At 46.6% G+C, this 18,126-nt stretch overlaps 1 protein-coding gene across 1 annotated transcript in view; it reads left to right on the plus strand.

Moving 5' to 3' along the window:
* Positions 1-2,117: 2,117 nt before the first annotated feature.
* The window catches only part of LOC307080048 (metabotropic glutamate receptor 8-like), a gene marked incomplete at both ends in the record, with an annotated part of 94,207 nt that continues 78,198 nt past the window's right edge, over positions 2,118-18,126 (plus strand). Inside the window, one exon of the mRNA XM_079742622.1 lies at positions 2,118-2,687. Within this exon, the coding sequence (XP_079598748.1) occupies positions 2,118-2,687 (570 nt within the window). The remainder of the gene's footprint in view (positions 2,688-18,126) is intronic.

An 18,126-nucleotide genomic window follows, 5' to 3' on the forward strand; every position in this document is an offset into this window, starting at 1 on the left:
ATTTGATGGTCTTTTTAAGCTGGGCTCTCTTCTCTACTCGTCACACATCTCGTGTGTCGTAATATGGTGGATTGACCACGAGGAGGCGACATAAGTCTATTTTTGTGGTCGTTATGTCCTCAAGCGTTTCTTTTTGGTATCATTAACATCGATCCCACTAAAATCACAAGTACAATTTTATTTTAGATGCGGCTGCTAAAATACATGTTTTTTTGCTATTCGTTTATCCTAAACATCCCTGTTAAATTGCAGATAGGGTCAACGAGGACTATTAGCCTACTGTTTACTTTTCTTGGTAACTTCTTTACTTTGTTTGCAAATGTAGCCGCCCTAAAGACAGCGTCCTTAGGCCAAACACACACAACGGCATCACAGTGAGGTTAATCGACAAACGAACTTAATCGACAAAGCAGCCACATGCTTATTCAACTTATTACGTTGTTAAACCTGCAGATGTCTCCATTATAACTAGATGAGTTAAGCGCGAGAGGCTGAGCTGTCGCGACCCAGCCAGAGTTTGGGAAGATTCCGCTAAAGACGGTCACGCGCGCGCGCTACCGCTCGCCTCGCGCTGTTCTTTCAGCACCACGGGCTTCAGGAGCGCTTGTTTAGGTTGTGAGCGCGCGCGGGGACCTCATCTGGACACCGGTAGGTTCATTTTCTCCACCCATCACAGGGCATTAGAGTTGCGCTTTACACCTACTCGATAATTATTAGAAGCAGTGTGTGTGTGTTATATTATTATTATTGTACCAGCCTGTTTCCTGTATCAATACTGAAATGAAAGAGCTCGTGTTACTGTTTTGATCGCATGGATTGCCTGCCAGGGATTTTGGAAGATAAGGGAAGCCAAGGTGTCTTGCTAATGTGAAGTTAAGTATGAATATGAAGTCCACAGCATGGCATAAGGATCTACACGACTACTAAAATCGATAATTGCCGTTTAATAGATTCAAGCCTGTTTCAAGTTGATCTACGTTGATTTCTTTGTTGTTTTTTGCATTTCAATTATTAGTTAACAGGATGAATTATACAAAATAGAGTCGGCCATTTTACTCCATGTCACAAACTTAAACTATGATTTGTTCATTTTAAAAGATTATCCCCAGGCTTTCCCCATTCACTGTGAAGCTGGTTATTTATTGCCGAGGATGAACAAAAATCACATTTATTTTTTATTTTTGAGTCGCAGTCATTGACTAAACATTACATTTTGCTTATAAAATTGTCATCAAGATATGAGGGATTTTTTTTTAATTGTCATAAACGGATCAGGTGATCACTGCTTTAGAGCACCCTAATCATCTCTGAGCGTCTACACGCAGCATGGTTTAATGAAGGCTGCACGATGGGACCGTGGCGTCCCTTCAGAGCCATACGTTAGGGTGTGAAAGAGATATTTTATCTTGTTGAGACTGTGTTTGCAGGTGTTGAGTGTTCGTTTGATGTGCGTGTTCATGTTCGCGTGTGCCCTCAGGCATGTGCCTACAGGGGACCGCAGTCTATGAATTTCCCCGTTCACGAGACGCATTGAGAAATTTGGAAGATGGTTTCCATATTACTGACAACTGTCTGAGGACTGCTTACTAAATATCAACACTAAATAACAAAATATAATAAAAAATTTAATGATCAGAAAAAAATTATAACTTCAAGGAGTCCCTTCCATGTTGTAATTAGATGAATGTGACTTTCATATCTGTTATGCTTTACATGGTTATTGGTTTTACAGGATTGTGCGCAATCTGCACATGTGTTGACACAGTGAATGGGAGTAGTCATTATTTCGAAAGTATAGTGAATGTACGCATTAGGTATGCATGTGTAGAATGACAATGAGAACGGATTGGCTTTCTTCTCCTCCACAGGACCCATTAAGGATGTGACACCTTGGGTTCCTCAGAGAGAGAGATTTCGGAGGTTGTTTCCTGGTCCCCCTGGTAGCCCAACCCAAGCCCTCCCCAAGTGTGAAATCCCTCCCCTGCATCGCCCTGAGGCTCATCTGACGGGGGGCACCCATGTTCTGCTTCCTCAGTAGCCCCACCCAACACCACACCCGGTACCCTCCGTCAACCCCTCCTCCCAGTCTGTGATCCCACAGCACCCCCCCCTCCAACATGGCGAGGGATTCCAGGCACGCCTGGCGCTCCCAGTGCTGCCTAGTCCTCCTCCTCCTCCTGCTGCCTATGGTCTCCTCCACCACCACCACCTCCTCCTCCTCCTCCTCCTCCTCCTCTAATCAGAAGTTGGCACTGGGCGAGCCCCAGCTGGCCCAGCCGGAGCACGCACACTCCATCCGGCTGGACGGTGACATCATTCTGGGTGGGCTGTTCCCCGTGCACGCCCGGGGCGAGCGCGGCGTGCCCTGCGGCGAGCTGAAGAAGGAGAAGGGCATCCACCGGCTGGAGGCCATGTTGTTCGCCATCGACCTCATCAACAAGGACCCGGACCTGCTGCCCAACGTCACGCTGGGCGCCCGCGTCCTGGACACCTGCTCGCGGGACACCTACGCGCTGGAGCAGTCGCTCACCTTCGTCCAGGCGCTGATAGAGCGTGACGGCTCCGACGTGCGCTGCGCCAACGGAGACCCGCCCATCTTCGCCAAGCCCGACAAGGTGGTGGGCGTGATCGGGGCGGCGGCCAGCTCAGTGTCCATCATGGTGGCCAACATCCTCCGCCTGTTCAAGGTAACACCGTTCCTTTAGCGATGCTGTTCACCTGTGTTCAAGCCCAGAAAGATTGATGCTGTTCACCTGTGTTCAAACCCAGAAAGATGGATTTAGATCGCCTGTATTCAAACCCAGAAAGATTGATGTAGATCGCCTGTATTCAAAGCCAGAAAGATTGATGTAGATCGCCTGTATTCAAAGCCAGAAAGATTGATGCAGTTCAACTGCAGTTAAACCCAGAAAGATTGAGTTCCCTGTATTCATACCGAGAACTGTTTGAATACGTTGAGATAAAAAACCTTATATCCTGGCCAATCATGGCAGCAACAGGCCATTACCTAAAAGCTTCCTAAAACCGTGCTGCGGGACCAGTTGTTAAGTGTGAAATGTTTCAGTTTATATGCTGGTGCTGCTGGGCTGTAAATCCTTTTCACTGATGCTTTATGGATTTATGAGCCAGATTAGAAGCCTGGAAAATTGTAATGCTTCATTGATTGCTTTCCAGACTAGTCTGACATAGTACAAGTCAAGCATAATACCTGCCTAAAGGAGAACTAACCAAACATTTCCAAGGGCGGGCCCCATCTGCCAAATGGTTAGGCTGGGAAGAGAAAGGGGTCAATAGGTCACTGAAAGGCTCATTTAATGTTCTTTCCAATTCTCCTGCTCCTGCCAGCGGACATCACCTTATATTGAAGGTTTGCAAAGGGCTATCAATACACTTTGCCTTAATGTAGTTCTTTCTCTTAACCATTTCTAATGCAACATGGAAAATAGCAGCCGAAGGGTCTGACTGGTCTCACCTCTGGGGACAGCATGACAGTGACATGTTGTCTGACTCAGCCCTTTGTCAGGAACATTTTCCTGACGGGAGCATCTAGGTCCTGTCACTGCCGTTCTCTGGTCATTAGAGAGAGAGAGCCTCAGAGAACCGGTGGTGGCGTGAAGCAGTGTGGACGAACCCTTCGCCCAGGCTGATGAACAGCCTTTATATGACAGGCCATTAGAGTCCAAGAACTCAGATTTCATGGCTTGCCAAGGGGCAATTGTAGAACCGGCAGTGAGCCCCAGCTTAACCAAATTGGGGTTTCAACTCGTACCCTGACCTGTTTATCCACGTTATTTATTAATATTAATTCTGAATGAATGAACTCTATTATTATTAGTGAGTCACATTGATTGTGTAGATGCATGTGATTCAACAGCAGGTACTGTAGAGTTAGGCATGTGAGGACGCTTACACTATCCAGCTCTAGCAGTGACAGCCCAATTTCAGGTTAAATCATCACAACCTTCATATCTACACTTTATTTTAGACATCAGTTGCCTTGACAAAAAAATGCATATATTTACGGCCTCTATATGTCTGCCCATTCGGCAACTACTGAACTCTAAGCCCTATCTGTAGGGAGGGATCCCTCTTCTGTCCTCCTCAAGGTTTTCACCCTCTGGGTTTTGGTTTTGTCCTGTAATTTTGGCTTAGGTGTCTGGGCCTTTGAATCCCTTGGGGACTGTAGCTGTGAATAAGAGCTTTAAAAATACATTTGACTAGACACACAGATTAAAGGGCAGGACAGCCTTGGGAATAGAACACAGGGAGAAAGAAGGACTGAGTCGGGTCATGGTTCTTCTGGCTCCTGGCTCTCCTCTTCTGGATCTGGTTTGACCAGGTCTTCAGACAACAAGCGACAGGTTAGCAGTTTAAAAATGTTATTTTTGTTAGCTTTTTCATCATATATAAATCTTGCATTAGGTGTCTCAGTATTGTTTTCTGAACAGTATTGTTTTGGAAGAAAAAGGTTGAGTCAGGTAGGGTTTGCTGCTTCTTACATATTTCATTTCACTACATGAGGTGATTTCTGCTGTTACAGTTCATAACAAAAAATAAAATGATGAAATTAGGAGAGAGAAAGCTTTAACCAATGGTCTGACAAACGAAGAGTTCTGAAATAAAATCAAAAATCTAGGCCATTAAAAGGTCTGCAGTATGCATGGTCCCAGTAAAAACCTAGTGGAGTGTTGCATTGAGAGAGATGTGAGAACAGAGAGGTTCCCACTTCATGGATATCATTTTGAGGCTTCATGTTAATCTTCCTCCAATCTATTTTTTCATTAGTGAAGACTGTCAAATGAAGCCCTTGCAGGACAGGCTTGCAGGACACACACACACAATTAATAAAATGAGTGGACAGACAGACAGACGGACAGACAGACAGACAGACGGACAGACGGACAGACGGACAGACAGACAGACAGACAGACAGACAGACAGACAGACAGACCCCAGAGATCTAAGGCGGAGCATGAGAGTAAGAGAGAGAGTAAGAGAGTAGGAGCTCTCCAATGCTTTGAATGAAGACATTATTTTATGGGCATTGTTTTATATACAATTATTCTCTCTTGACCTTACACATGTCGTTTTCATTAACCATCTCCTTGAGATCGTAACACTTGTCAGCTCAGATCAACATGAATGACTCAATACCCTATTCATGGTTTCCAATCAGCTTTAGAGCAGCTTGCTGTGTTCATTAGCCTCACAGCGGTTAACGACTATTAGTTTATTAGTTATGCAATAATTAGAGAGGGATAATAGTACTTTTCCTACTTTACACACACACACACACACACACACAGACACCCCCCCCCCCACACACACACACACACACACACACACACACACACACACACACACACACACACACACACACACACACACACACACACACACTTTCCTGATTTGGCTCTCGCTTGTGGTCACATTCCACCTGCTCCTGGGTGATGGGGGTTGACGTTGGGGAGCGGAGACGTGAGCAGAAGGCATGATGAGGCTCAGAGGCGTGGGAACTCAAGGCTGAGGACAGGTGGTCAACCGCTGACGAGGCTGAGGGCTTTATAGGCTGCCGGCAAGGGCCGACTAGACTCTACTGTAACGCATGTCATCTACCAGACCCCAACGTAACACATCTGTCAGCTACCAGACCCCAATGTAACACGTCTGTCAGCTACCAGACCCCAATGCAATACATGCAGGCTATCAGACACTAATGTAATACCTATGTCAACTACCAGACCCCAATGTAATACCTACTGTATGTCAACTACCAGACCCTAAATGTGAAACATTTAAACTACCAGACTTTAATGTAACACATCTGTCAACTATCAGAGTCTCATGTAACTCATCGGTCAGCTGCAAGACTCATGTTACACATGCCAGCTACCAAACTAATGTACACACTACCAAACACCCATACAACCTCTCAGATCACATCCACACATGCACACTCCCTCACTCCCTCACTCCCTCACTCACTCCCTCACTCCCTCACTCCCTCACTCCCTCACTCACTCACTCACTCACTCACTCACTCCCTCACTCCCTCACTCCCTCACTCCCTCACTCACTCACTCCCTCACTCACTCACTCACTCACTCACTCACTCACTCCCTCACTCCCTCACTCCCTCCCTCCCTCACTCCCTCACTCACTCCCTCACTCACTCCCTCACTCCCTCACTCACTCCCTCACTCCCTCACTCCCTCACTCACTCACTCACTCCCTCACTCACTCACTCCCTCACTCACTCACTCACTCACTCCCTCACTCACTCACTCCCTCACTCCCTCCCTCACTCCCTCACTCCCTCACTCCCTCACTCACTCACTCCCTCACTCACTCACTCCCTCACTCCCTCCCTCACTCCCTCACTCCCTCACTCCCTCACTCACTCAATCCCTCACTCACTCACTCCCTCACTCCCTCCCTCACTCCCTCACTCCCTCACTCACTCACTCACTCCCTCACTCACTCACTCACTCACTCAAGCACTCACTCACTCCCTCACTCACTCACTCACTCACTCAAGCACTCACTCACTCCCTCACTCACTCCCTCACTCACTCCCTCCCTCACTCACTCACTCACTCACTCACTCAAGCACTCACTCACTCCCTCACTCATATACACACACACACACACACACACACACACACACCTACACACACACACACACACCTTCACACACACACACACACACACACACACACACACACACCTTCACCCCCCCCCCCCCCCCCACACACACACACACACAAACAAAGACATGGCTGTGCTGCTATCCGTCTATATCCTTGACACGGCAGGAATATGTAACGTTCCGGACACAGATGCTCACATTACACACTCCATTGGCTTCGCTCCACTGACTTCACTTTCCTCCTTATTGATCGCCATGTCGCGGCCTGGTCCAATTACAAGGTCCGTAATGAAATGTATACGCGCCACTTCGACCCCAACCTGGTGGAGAGAGAGAGAGCAGGAGAGATAGAGAGAGGGAAGGAAACAGAGAGGCTTTTGGAGATTGTAAACAGTAACAGATGCTGGGGAGTCGGTGTCCATAATCTTTATCTTTCCTAATCGAACATTTTTATGTCCTTCATAGAGGAAGAGCGGTTTGTTTAGAGATGTCTGTTTGATCCCCTGCATCCTCCTGTCTAGGTCTAAGAAGAGAGGGGTTAGTTCTTCTTGTGTGGCTCGTGTATTAATGAGGTGATCCGATGAATACAATCCAGGAGTGCTACATGCATCATATTCTGCTTCACATTCAGCTGTCCATTGAAGCCTTCAACACACTGACCCGGAAGCCCGGAGTGACACACACACACACACACACACACACACACACACACACACACACACACACACACACACACACACACACACACACACAATGCATGCTTGGACGCCCATCAGCAGCTCCAAGTGGTGTGTGGTGCCCCCTGCTGTGCTCTCTGAGCTGGATATCAGCAGGAGCGAGGACACCTGGTGCACTAGCTAGGGCTGTCAGAGGTAAAGAGTGAGCCTACCGCAGGTGTTAGTGGAGGCAAAGAGTAATCAAACCATAGGTGTCAACAGGGCTGAGGACTCCACCCACACCAAGAGCCATCCGACTGAAGCAGCTGCATGGTTAGCCTGCGCCTGTATGGTTTCAGCAGTACTGACATGTCCACGCTGCTAAGTTGTTAGCGGATGTAAGGGGCGCGGGGGCCAAGGCGTGTGTGCTGACCTGAGGAAACAGCCGAAGCGTGTCATGGGAGTCATCCGTGGAGTCGGAGACACCGAGGCGTACTGCCTCATCGGCCCCATCGGTAATGATGTCCTTCATCACGCATCTCCCTTCAGTTATTAATAAACGACTCCTTGTGTTGTGTTCTTACGTGGGTTCATAAAGTACAGCTTGGCTTGTCTTTGTGAATCTCTATTGTCAGCCGGCGGGCTGCCGAGGCATAACACCCGCAGACAGGTAACAGGACCTCCTTAACAGGGTCTCAACAGGCTACAGGCTTCAGATTCCTGGCCAAGCACAGAAGTAGAGCCCAACCGATACGGGATTTTCGGGGCTGATGTCTAAACCGAAAGTAGGGATTAACATTTTTTGAATATCCCCCGATATTCAAAATACACATGTTATCCTGAAGATGAAGCAACTCCTTTGGATTCGCTGCTCCCCCTCCAGCAATGCTTTGGGCCACAGCAACATAGCATTAGAACCATGAGCTAAAGGAACCAATTAATAGTAGTGGGAAGAGCTACTAACATACCGGTAGTGTTAAGATTTACAAAGATTTACATTTATAAAGTGACACAATTTCTTAAGTTTTCATATCGGTGCATATCGGACGGCATATATCTGATACCGATTTGTGAACGGCCAATATCCGCTGATAAAATGACCGATTCATTGGTCGAGCTCTACCAAGAAGAACCTTAGGTGCCTCAAAGCCATGGACAAAACAAGTGGAATTTGGTGATTGGAGTTAAGGGTTCTGCAGCACGTTGCTTGTGAGACAGAGTGAAGCTGAACCGAGGGCTTTCTACAAAGAGGATCCCATGCTAAATTTGTAATGATGTGCATGATTCATGTGGAACAGCTGAGTATTAGCTGAAATCAGGCGTAATGGGGAGAAAATGGCCGGGCCGCATTAGTTATCTAAAATTAGCTGTGAATGACCTCAGGGGGAAAAAAACGGGATTGTGCTGAGATAGAAGGTTTTCCTCAGTCACATGATCTCAAATCGTGCGTGGCTTAAGACATGCAACAGCAGGACTAAAGAGATCCACAGCGAAGGCCCCATAACTAGGTTCTTGTTCCTGAATTGCGGCCTTAATTCTCCCCATAGCTATAAACCAGTTTAACATTAAAGTTATGAATGGAAACCGAAGCATTGTCTAAGACTGCCTCAGTAGGGTGCTTCTCTTCCACACATCCATGGTGTAATCAAACACTGTATGGTTTGAAGCACAGCTGTGTGTTCCTGTTAGAGCAATGAGGGAAATCCATTTCAACTAAAGCCTCAGGAGATAAATCTGACGGTAACAGCTTGGAGGTGGGAGAAGGCTGTTTCTAATGGCGGCCATTTATGAAGCGACAGTTGACATTTGGAATTAGAGTGTGTTTAGTGTTTACTGTGTCCTCTCTGTGTGTCTCTCCTCTGGAGGCCAGTACCTACAGTGATGGCCACAGTATATAAGTCCACTCTGTTAGGAAGCTGGGGGCTGACCTCTGTCCTATTAATATCCCCTGCCTCTCTCATACATTGTTACTGGGACTCCAATCTCACGGCGTCTCATGGCATCGTGTGCTGCTCCACAGATTGTTTATCCATCAGATGACTAACTTGTTGCCGTAACCTCTTCGCTAGCAGGTGACATCTAACAATCTGCGCTGTATTCAACATGCACAGCAATTTGTTCTACTGTTACCAATTCCCAATACATTACAGTTAGTGTTGGTTTACTGTACACCTTCCAATACATTACAGTTACAGTGTTGGTTTACTGTACATCTCCCAATACATTATAGTTACAGTGTTGGATACTGTACATCTCCCAATACATTATAGTTACAGTGTTGGATACTGTACATCTCCCAATACATTACAGTTACAGTGTTAGATACTGTACATCTCCCAATACATTATAGTCACAGTGTTGGTTTACTGTACACCTCCAACACATTACAGTCACAGAGTTGGTTTACTGTACACCTCCCAATACATTACAGTTACAGTGTTGGTTTAGCATACACCTCACCATACGCCCGCCAATTTAAGCTACTTATCTTCCCATCTTTTCAGGAACTGTTTTCAGGATGTTAGGCAAGAGGTTAATTCATCTCTCCTCTAAATTTTGATTAAATTCAATAGAAACATGCATTCTTACAGGCATCATGTGCCGTACTCAAGACATGCCATTTTTAGGATTATCCTGAAGTCTGGCAAGGGGTGAGATTTTTTTGTTTCACGCCGAGACTCTCATTATGATTGGACAGCAGCTGAGTCTCTTCTTGTTGCCGGATGGTAGTGATTTTGGTTGTTCCACGTTGCAGGTAGTATGCGAAACACTGAACACAGAGGGAGTCAATACTTGGAAGCCACTGTTATTCACATCTAAGTGATCTGATTTGGTCTCTGGTTTAGCATGGAAAGTGTTTATGCCACAAGTCCCCCAGCATCATTAATCTATATGTCTGTTGGACACCTCCACAAGGCTCACTTAAAGACCTATTCTAGAGGTCGCGGAATCTGGTCAGTAGCAGAATGTGGTGGTTTGATCAACAGTAGAATGTGGTGGTTTGATCAACAGTAGAATGTGGTGGTTTGATCAACAGTAGAATGTGGTGGCTTGATCAACAGTAGAATGTGATGGTTTGATCAACAGTAGAATATGGTGGTTTGATCAACAGTAGAATATGGTGGTTTGATCACCAGGAGAATATGGTGGTTTGATCTACAGGAGAATGTGGTGGTTTGATCAACAGTAGAGTGTGGTGGTTTGATCAACAGTAGAATGTGATGGTTTGATCAACAGTAGAATGTGGTGGTTTGATCAACAGTAGAATGTGGTGGTTTGATCAACAGTAGAATGTGGTGGTTTGATCAACAGTAGAATGTGGTGGTTTGATCAACAGTAGAATGTGGTGGTTTGATCAACGATATAATGTGGTAGTTTGATCAATAGTAGATTGTGGTCGTTTGGTCAGCAGGAACACTTGGGCAGTCGGCTGTATGCACAATTAAACCCAAGGTATAGCTCCCGCTTCTCTATCTTTGCTTATTCTTCCTCAATATATCTTTACCTTTCCCCCCCTCATTCTCCACATTATTTTCTCCAGTGTGGCTCTCTTTATCCCTGTCATTATTTCTTTACGTCCTCCTTTCTCTCCCTTTGTCCCACCCTTTATCTCCCCTTGGTTCTCTAGAGAGATATATCCCTCCAGATGAGCAGGAGCGGGAGGGATATTAAGTACGACCATGTGATTTTCACAGTTTCCTGTGTGTCATCAGAATACCTACTTATTCTCCCTTGCAGGTGTTTGTGTATCTCTGTGCCAGAGCTCTACTGCTGTTGATCAGCGGCGGTGGTGGTGTGTGTGTGTGTGTGTGTGTGGGGGGGGGGGGGCACCTGCATCTTCTTCAGGGATTAGAATATCAACTTAAAAACCCCCACACACATATACACCCCACCGTCGTATCCCTCTGAGTACTATTCATGCAGAGGTAAAGAGCTGTCTGTGTGTGTGTGTGTGTGTGTGTGTGTGTGTGTGTGTGTGTGTGTGTGTGTGTGTGTATTTGAGTGTGACAGAGAGAAAGAGAGGGAGAGAGCGTGCCTTTGGAATGCTCTTTGTGGTCCGTGCCAGTGCATGTATGAATATAATAAAGAAATTCTACAGAGCCGCTATAGTACCCAGCACAGGAGGGTTGCTGGTTAAACTCCTCCAGCTCCCCTTGTTGATAGAGTACACTCCTGGCCAGATGCTGTTGCCTTACCTCTCCGGCAGAGCTGCCTATGTGTGTGAATGTACAGTATGCATGGTCTAGAGTAGCACCGAATAAGGTAAGATTAGATGTACTTTATTAATCGCATACGGTCAGGTCTTGGCAAAGGGTGAACTCAGTCTACAAACAAGGGGTGGATTAAAGTTGAACAACGGTTAAACAACATGGACACAGGTGAACATAATCAGTAATCAACAAAGGTGGTACACAACAGGGGGAAAAGGTTGGGCATTGGATGGGGGCCGTGACACATAGATGCATTGGTATAGGTATAGATATTTAATGCCTGGATATGAGATATAAAGGGTTGGTATACAGTAGATAGATGTAGATATGCGTTGGATGGATGTGGCTTTAAAGATTTACAGTAAATAGATTTTTGACATACAGACCATAGAAATAGCTGGACCTTCAGGTTTTCTGTCCACACCTTCCATGGTGGTGCTCAGGGACCAGCCTAACAAGATGGAGACTCTGAACACCCAGAAGGAGGTCTTTCCTCAGCTATATTGACACGTTAGTCCTTTAAGACGCACGAGAGGCTGAGAGGGAAGAGGAATGCCTGGCTTAGAACCAAGATCTCCTCCCTTCCCTCTTCTGCATATCTCTCCCCCTACCTTTCTCTCCCCCTACCTTCTCTCCTCCCCCCCTCTCATCCCCTCCCATCTCTCCTCCCCTCTCATCCCCTCTCTTCTCTAAATCCCCATCTCCTTCCTTCTCTCCTATCTCCTTCCCTGTTTCCTCTCGTCCTCTGTTCCCTCTTTCCTCATCTGTTCCTGCTCTACCTCCCCCTCTGTGTGTGTGTGTGTGTGTGTGTGTGTGTGTGTGTGTGTGTGTGTGTGTGTGTTACACCACACACAGGAGATATATTGTTCTGTCTCTCCTATACACACACATTCATACACTTATGCGCATGAACACACGCACACACACACACACACACATACACACACACACACACACACACACACACACACTCACAGACACACACACACACACACACACACATCACAGTAAAATGCAACATTTTCTGATGATATTCAGTGGAATGATGTGCAAATCTGCATTGTAGTGCGTTGTGGCTTTTATATATCGTCCCTTTCTCGGCTTGTACTGAAGCTATACTTCCACCATTTGATAGGAATACACAAACAACTATCTTCAGTGGTTATTTTCAGCCAATGCCTAAAAGCCTTTGTGTATTCTGATCAATTTGGTACAGTAGCTGGGAAGTATCTGTCTTCTTAACAGGAAATGGCTCATAGAGACTGGGAGAATCTACAGGCGTTTTTATCAAGATCGAATTTCATGACATTAAGGAACAGGTAGAGGTATTGGTAACTTGCTCAAGAATTTCCAGGCCTCAACAACAGTACCACTACACTGCCTTTAAAAAAAATTGTAAAAGTGTCTTGCGCTACACTAAACATGGAACTTTTTTAACCCAAATGTAAATGTGGCTACACGTAGGCTTTAGGCCGACATTGGGAATCAAACCTAGAACCTTTCGACTGAGAATTAAAAACTCACTACACAAGTAAACTACACTCCCCATGCCTATTCTCACTGAAATCGTGTATTTTTATGGCACAAAACTGCAGTGTATTCTATTTGAGGGAGAATATCTAACCAAGGATTATCGTCTAATATAATTCTAAGCTGTTCAGTGTGGAAACCATAGCTCGCCCACTGTGTAGCCAAGCTGCAAATGAATTACATTTTCCAGGTGTAAGCATATCAGGGTCATCAGGTTATCTTGCTGTTGAACGAGTGTGAAGGAACTAGAGTGATTTTTCACCATGTAGCAGCAATTCTCACTCTTGTATTGGCACCACCAATGGGGCTGCTGTATGACTACTGTGAAGCTAGCTGGAATTGGCCGCATACATTTCGTTACCCTTAATCTTTATGCAGCACTCTGATTGAATGCTTAATGAGGCTGGCTACTGCTAAGGGAGAAATGGAAGTGGTCAGGGTCTCAAGCTGTTCAAATAGAATATCACAGAATATTACTGAATAAAATAGAATAAAATGATGATGTTTTTCACGGCATGACCGTAGCTGGGGAGAAAAAGGAGCAGCTAGCCAAAAGTAACACTGGCAAAGTGTTCTTTAGCACCCCCCAAGCCCACAGAGAGATTTTCGGCACCTTGTGGTGTTGGGTGTTGGTATGTGTGTGTGCCGCTGTGTGTGTGTGTGTGTGTGCGTGTGTGTGTGTGTGTGTGTGCGTGTGTGTGTGTGTGTGTGTGTGTGTGTGTGCGTGTGTGTGTGTGTGTGTGTGTGTGTCGCTGTGTGTGTGTGTGTGTGTGTGTGTGTGTGTGTGTGTGTGTGTGTGTGTGTGTGCGCGTGTGCGTGTGTGTGTGTGTGTGTGTGTGTCGCTGTGTGTGTGTGTGTGTGTCGCTGTGTGTGTGTGTGTGTGTGTGTGTGTGTGTGTGTGTGTGTGCATGTGTGCGTGTGTGCGTGTGTGTGTGTGTGTGTGTGTGTCGCTGTGTGTGTGTGTGTGTGTGTGTGTGTGTGTGTGTGTGTGCGTGTGTGTGTGTGTAGGTGTGTCAGAATAAGGTTGAATGTCTACAAATACCTTCCACTTACCTCCTAGCCCCCTCCCTGCGTTAAACTGGTGTCTGCCCATCAGACGTTCATCGCCGTGGCAACCATCCCCTGTGGTTGGGGTGAGCAAGAGGAGTGTGGGGGGCAAAGGATGGGGAATACTGGAAGAGGAGGGTGAGGGGGAGGTAGAGGAGGGTAAGGGGAGAAAGAAGAGGGTGAGGTGAGGTAGAGGGTGGTGAGGGGAGGAAGAGGAGGGTGAGGGGAGGAAGAGAAGGGTGAGGGGAGGAAGAGAAGGGTTAGGGGAGGAAGAGAAGGGTGAGGGGAGGAAGAGAAGGGTGAGGGGAGGAAGAGAAGGGTGAGGTGAGGTAGAGGGTGGTGAGGAAAGGAAGAGAAGGGTGAGGGGAGGAAGAGAAGGGTGAGGGGAGGAAGAGAAGGGTGAGGGGAGGAAGAGAAGGGTGAGGGGAGGAAGAGGAGGGTGAGGGGAGGAAGAGAAGGGTGAGGGGAGGAAGAGAAGGGTGAGGGGAGGAAGAGTAGGGTGAGGGGAGGAAGAGAAGGGTGAGGGGAGGAAGAGAAGGGTGAGGAGAGGAAGAAGATAATATGTAGAGGAGGGTGATGAGATGTAGGGAGGATGAGGGGAGGAGGAAGAGGGGAGGAGGAAGAGGGGAGGAGGAAGAGGGTGAGGGGAGGAGGAAGAGGGTGCCGAGCGCACGGAGACAGGGATTGGAGGAAATGGAGGGTGAGGAGAGGAAGAGGAGGGTTATGGGACAGAGAGGAGGGTGAGGAGAGGAAGAGGAGGGTCAGGAATAGGGGGTGAGGAAGATGAAGAGGAGTGGGAGGACGATGAGGGTGATGAAGAGTAGGATCAGGAGATAAAGCAGAGGGTAAGGAGATGAAGATGACGGGAGAGAGGAGGCTGGCATTGAGACAAATGGCTCTGGTCTTGGCTGAACCACAGCAGAACTTCAGATCCATAAGGGCCGGCCCACCTCTACAGAACCCCTTTAACTTCCCCCTGGGATGTGAACGGGTGAACTGTATTCTATTGGTGGAATGAGGTAGCGGTTCTGGTGCATTGGGCTGATCAGGGATAGGGTATTGGTTGATGAAAGCTGGTGGTCCTAACTCAAGTGAAGCACTTGTTTATATTTATCAATCATTTTTTGTAGGTGTCCTCATACCAGTCCTAATATGTTTTGCTGTTCTCCATTCAAATCAGGTTTAGGACAGGGTTTTTTACAATCTTAAGTCCTGAAACCATTTTGGAAGGGCTCGAGACACCTAAGAGTGAGCCAGGAGGGGGAATTTGTTTATCTCTTCATTTGGGAGAATTTTGGAATCAAATAAACGGGGGTTCCAAATAGGTACAAATAAGGATTCTTCCTGCCAGAACAAATAATAGTTTAAAACCAAGAAAGAACGCTTTATAAAAGCCCAAGGTTAGACATTCGGCGCGTTGAGTGGTTTTAATCAACACAGTTCCTGTGCTACAGATAAGGCCACTGGGCATTCAACAAGACATTGGATCTTTCTATTGATTTTGAGGTTACGAAAGGGAAACCAAGGCTACTGACTCAGAACACGTGCATGCATGGAGGTCACAGTCGTAGCAGAGCCACAGTCCCTTTGGCTTAATGGCACTGTTCAGCACTATGTTAAGGAGCCATTAACATTTCATCCCAGCAGCGCGTGCCCTTCTACAAACTCTTTATTTTCCACCAGCGCTAGAAAGTGAAGGGGCTCGGAGGGAGGAGGGTGGTGGGTGGGAGGGAGCGAGGCGGGGGGGGGGGGGGGGGGGGGGGATCAGTATGAGACCGGGAGGGGGGGGGGGCATCCAGCCCTGCATCAGTAGGGGTCACCGGACCGCAGAGATGGGACTAGAAGTCTGCATCATGTCAAGGGGAGGTGTGGGGTTGGGAGGGGGGTTGATCTTCAAGGCTCGACACACAGCGAACGCGAGATATCAGACCAGCACTGTCTCTTGGGGTAGAAGACTTCCAGGGTAATAACAAGTTATTATGATTCCGGTCCGTTTATTACCGCCCTGAAGTCATGCGCGCATGTTTATTAATCACTGAGTCAAAAAACCTGACTCTTGACCCTTCCTTCGCTGGAGAAATAACCTCCCATTGTGTTTGAGCCGGTGAGGCAAATGTGTCATCATTTGAAGGCCTTGGCGCTTTGTTGGAGGGACGCAGTTTAGAGGAGTGAATACATTTGCCGGCGTGAGAGACTGTGGGGGGGGGGGAGTAGAGGATTTTTCTCCCGCAGTGCAAAGTGAATGTGTTCATATCGCAGAGAGACATCTTTTTTTTGTGAATAAACATATTATGAAGCCGTAAGGGAGAACCAATAATCCTGTTATGTTAGTGCCTTGCTTTACATTCCGCTCTACCCTAGAGAATAGAGTCATTAACACCGTGATGCTTCAGCTTGAATTTGAATGCATTTGTTTTAAATAATGTGATTTGGGCTGAGAGTTCTTGTTGACCAACCAACCATTGTTACAACACAAGCCAACTTTGTGCTTCTTTATTTTAAGCAAGTAATGTTGTTTTGAATAAGTGTTATAATGAGTCATGTTGTGTGTGAAATGCACCGCACACCGTGGCCTTATACTTTAACAAACTTAAGGAACTTAACCCTTCCTCAGACTCGGCCATCAACATCAGACGCAGCCCAGACAGAGCTCCACACATCCCAATACACCTCGCCGTCGCTGTTCGTCCATCGTGACGTCTGAGGGATGTCAAGGTCGATTCGCTCAGAACGTCAGGAAAAGTGCAGTATTATTTTAGCATCATTGACTAAATTGCATACATGAAGTAAGACCTAAAAAAAAGATTTTGGGATCAATGCCCCTTTTACACCGCTATGTTAGTGCCTTGCCCTATCCCCTAACTGCCTTGTGGGATACAACTACTATTTTCTTTGTCCCTTTCACTGGTCTCCCCTACTCTTGGAAATGAACCCATTAGCAAGACAAATGCAATCCTTTACCTTCTTTTAAACATACCCATTATCAGAGAAAAGTTTAGGAGGACGTCTGAACCTTGATGCCTGAACCCATTTCTCTACCATTTCTTGCCTTTATCTGCCTTCCAAGAGACAGCAGCACAGATAAGGTATGTTGTCGCTGGGCTGGGTTGTAAATAAAGCTCCCACATTCAAACAGGTCTAATAGTTATCAGGGCCCACGGTATCTCTCTCACGCTCTCTCTTTCTCTGAATGAGCAGATCTGTCTCTCTGCGGAGGAACAAAGCTGGGTTACGTAAGAGATGCGTGAATGCAACTTTACCTGATCCTTGACATTATTTCATCAGCTTAACACCTGAGGATGGGTCTTCACCCGACTCCCAAACCTCTGTAGAGACAGCGTGCGGGACGTGGGGGAAGGAGAGTAGCTATGGCGTTTGACTCGACGCCAAAAGGTACTGGATTAAATCGCTGATATCCGCAGCTTTCCTGTAGGTCTCCCAGGGGAAGCTGCCTAACCCCTGCCTGCTCTGTCGGCCCCTGTTCTTGCATTCATTGTGAGTTGCCAACTAAAGAGCAAATAAAAGTAAAGCAATAGAGACAGAGTGATGGAAAAATAAATGTGGCAAAGCTAGCATCCTCCTTTAAACATATGCAATGAGCTCAAATTAACACATCTGAAAGTAGTCAGACTGTCGCATAGAAAGTATTTGTATAAGGTGTTAAATTCACTGCCGTTCTTCATTAGTGCTTCTTCCACTTTGATGAAAGAAGATGATGATGAACTCACTTTTTCTGGAAACTCCCTGTGGAACTTAAGTGGACAATTTTAGAACTGTGAAGTAAGGTGTAAGGTGTACATATAGAGCTCTAGATGTATCGTAGCACCGAAACCCTAACGTGTTCATAATGTGTATCTAGTGCTGTTTTCTTAACTTCCATCACTGGGACAAGATATAGAGCCACTACAGCTTATAGTGTTTAGTATGAGAAGTCTTCCTGATGGGCTCAGATTAACGATGAAGGACGGCACATTTGAGAGCAAACGTTCCCATCAGCATTTTCTAATTAGGCCTGGACGATATGGAAACGTTT

The sequence above is a fragment of the Pollachius pollachius genome, assembly GCF_949987615.1.
Source record: "Pollachius pollachius genome assembly, chromosome: 9".
Lineage (NCBI taxonomy): Eukaryota > Metazoa > Chordata > Actinopteri > Gadiformes > Gadidae > Pollachius > Pollachius pollachius.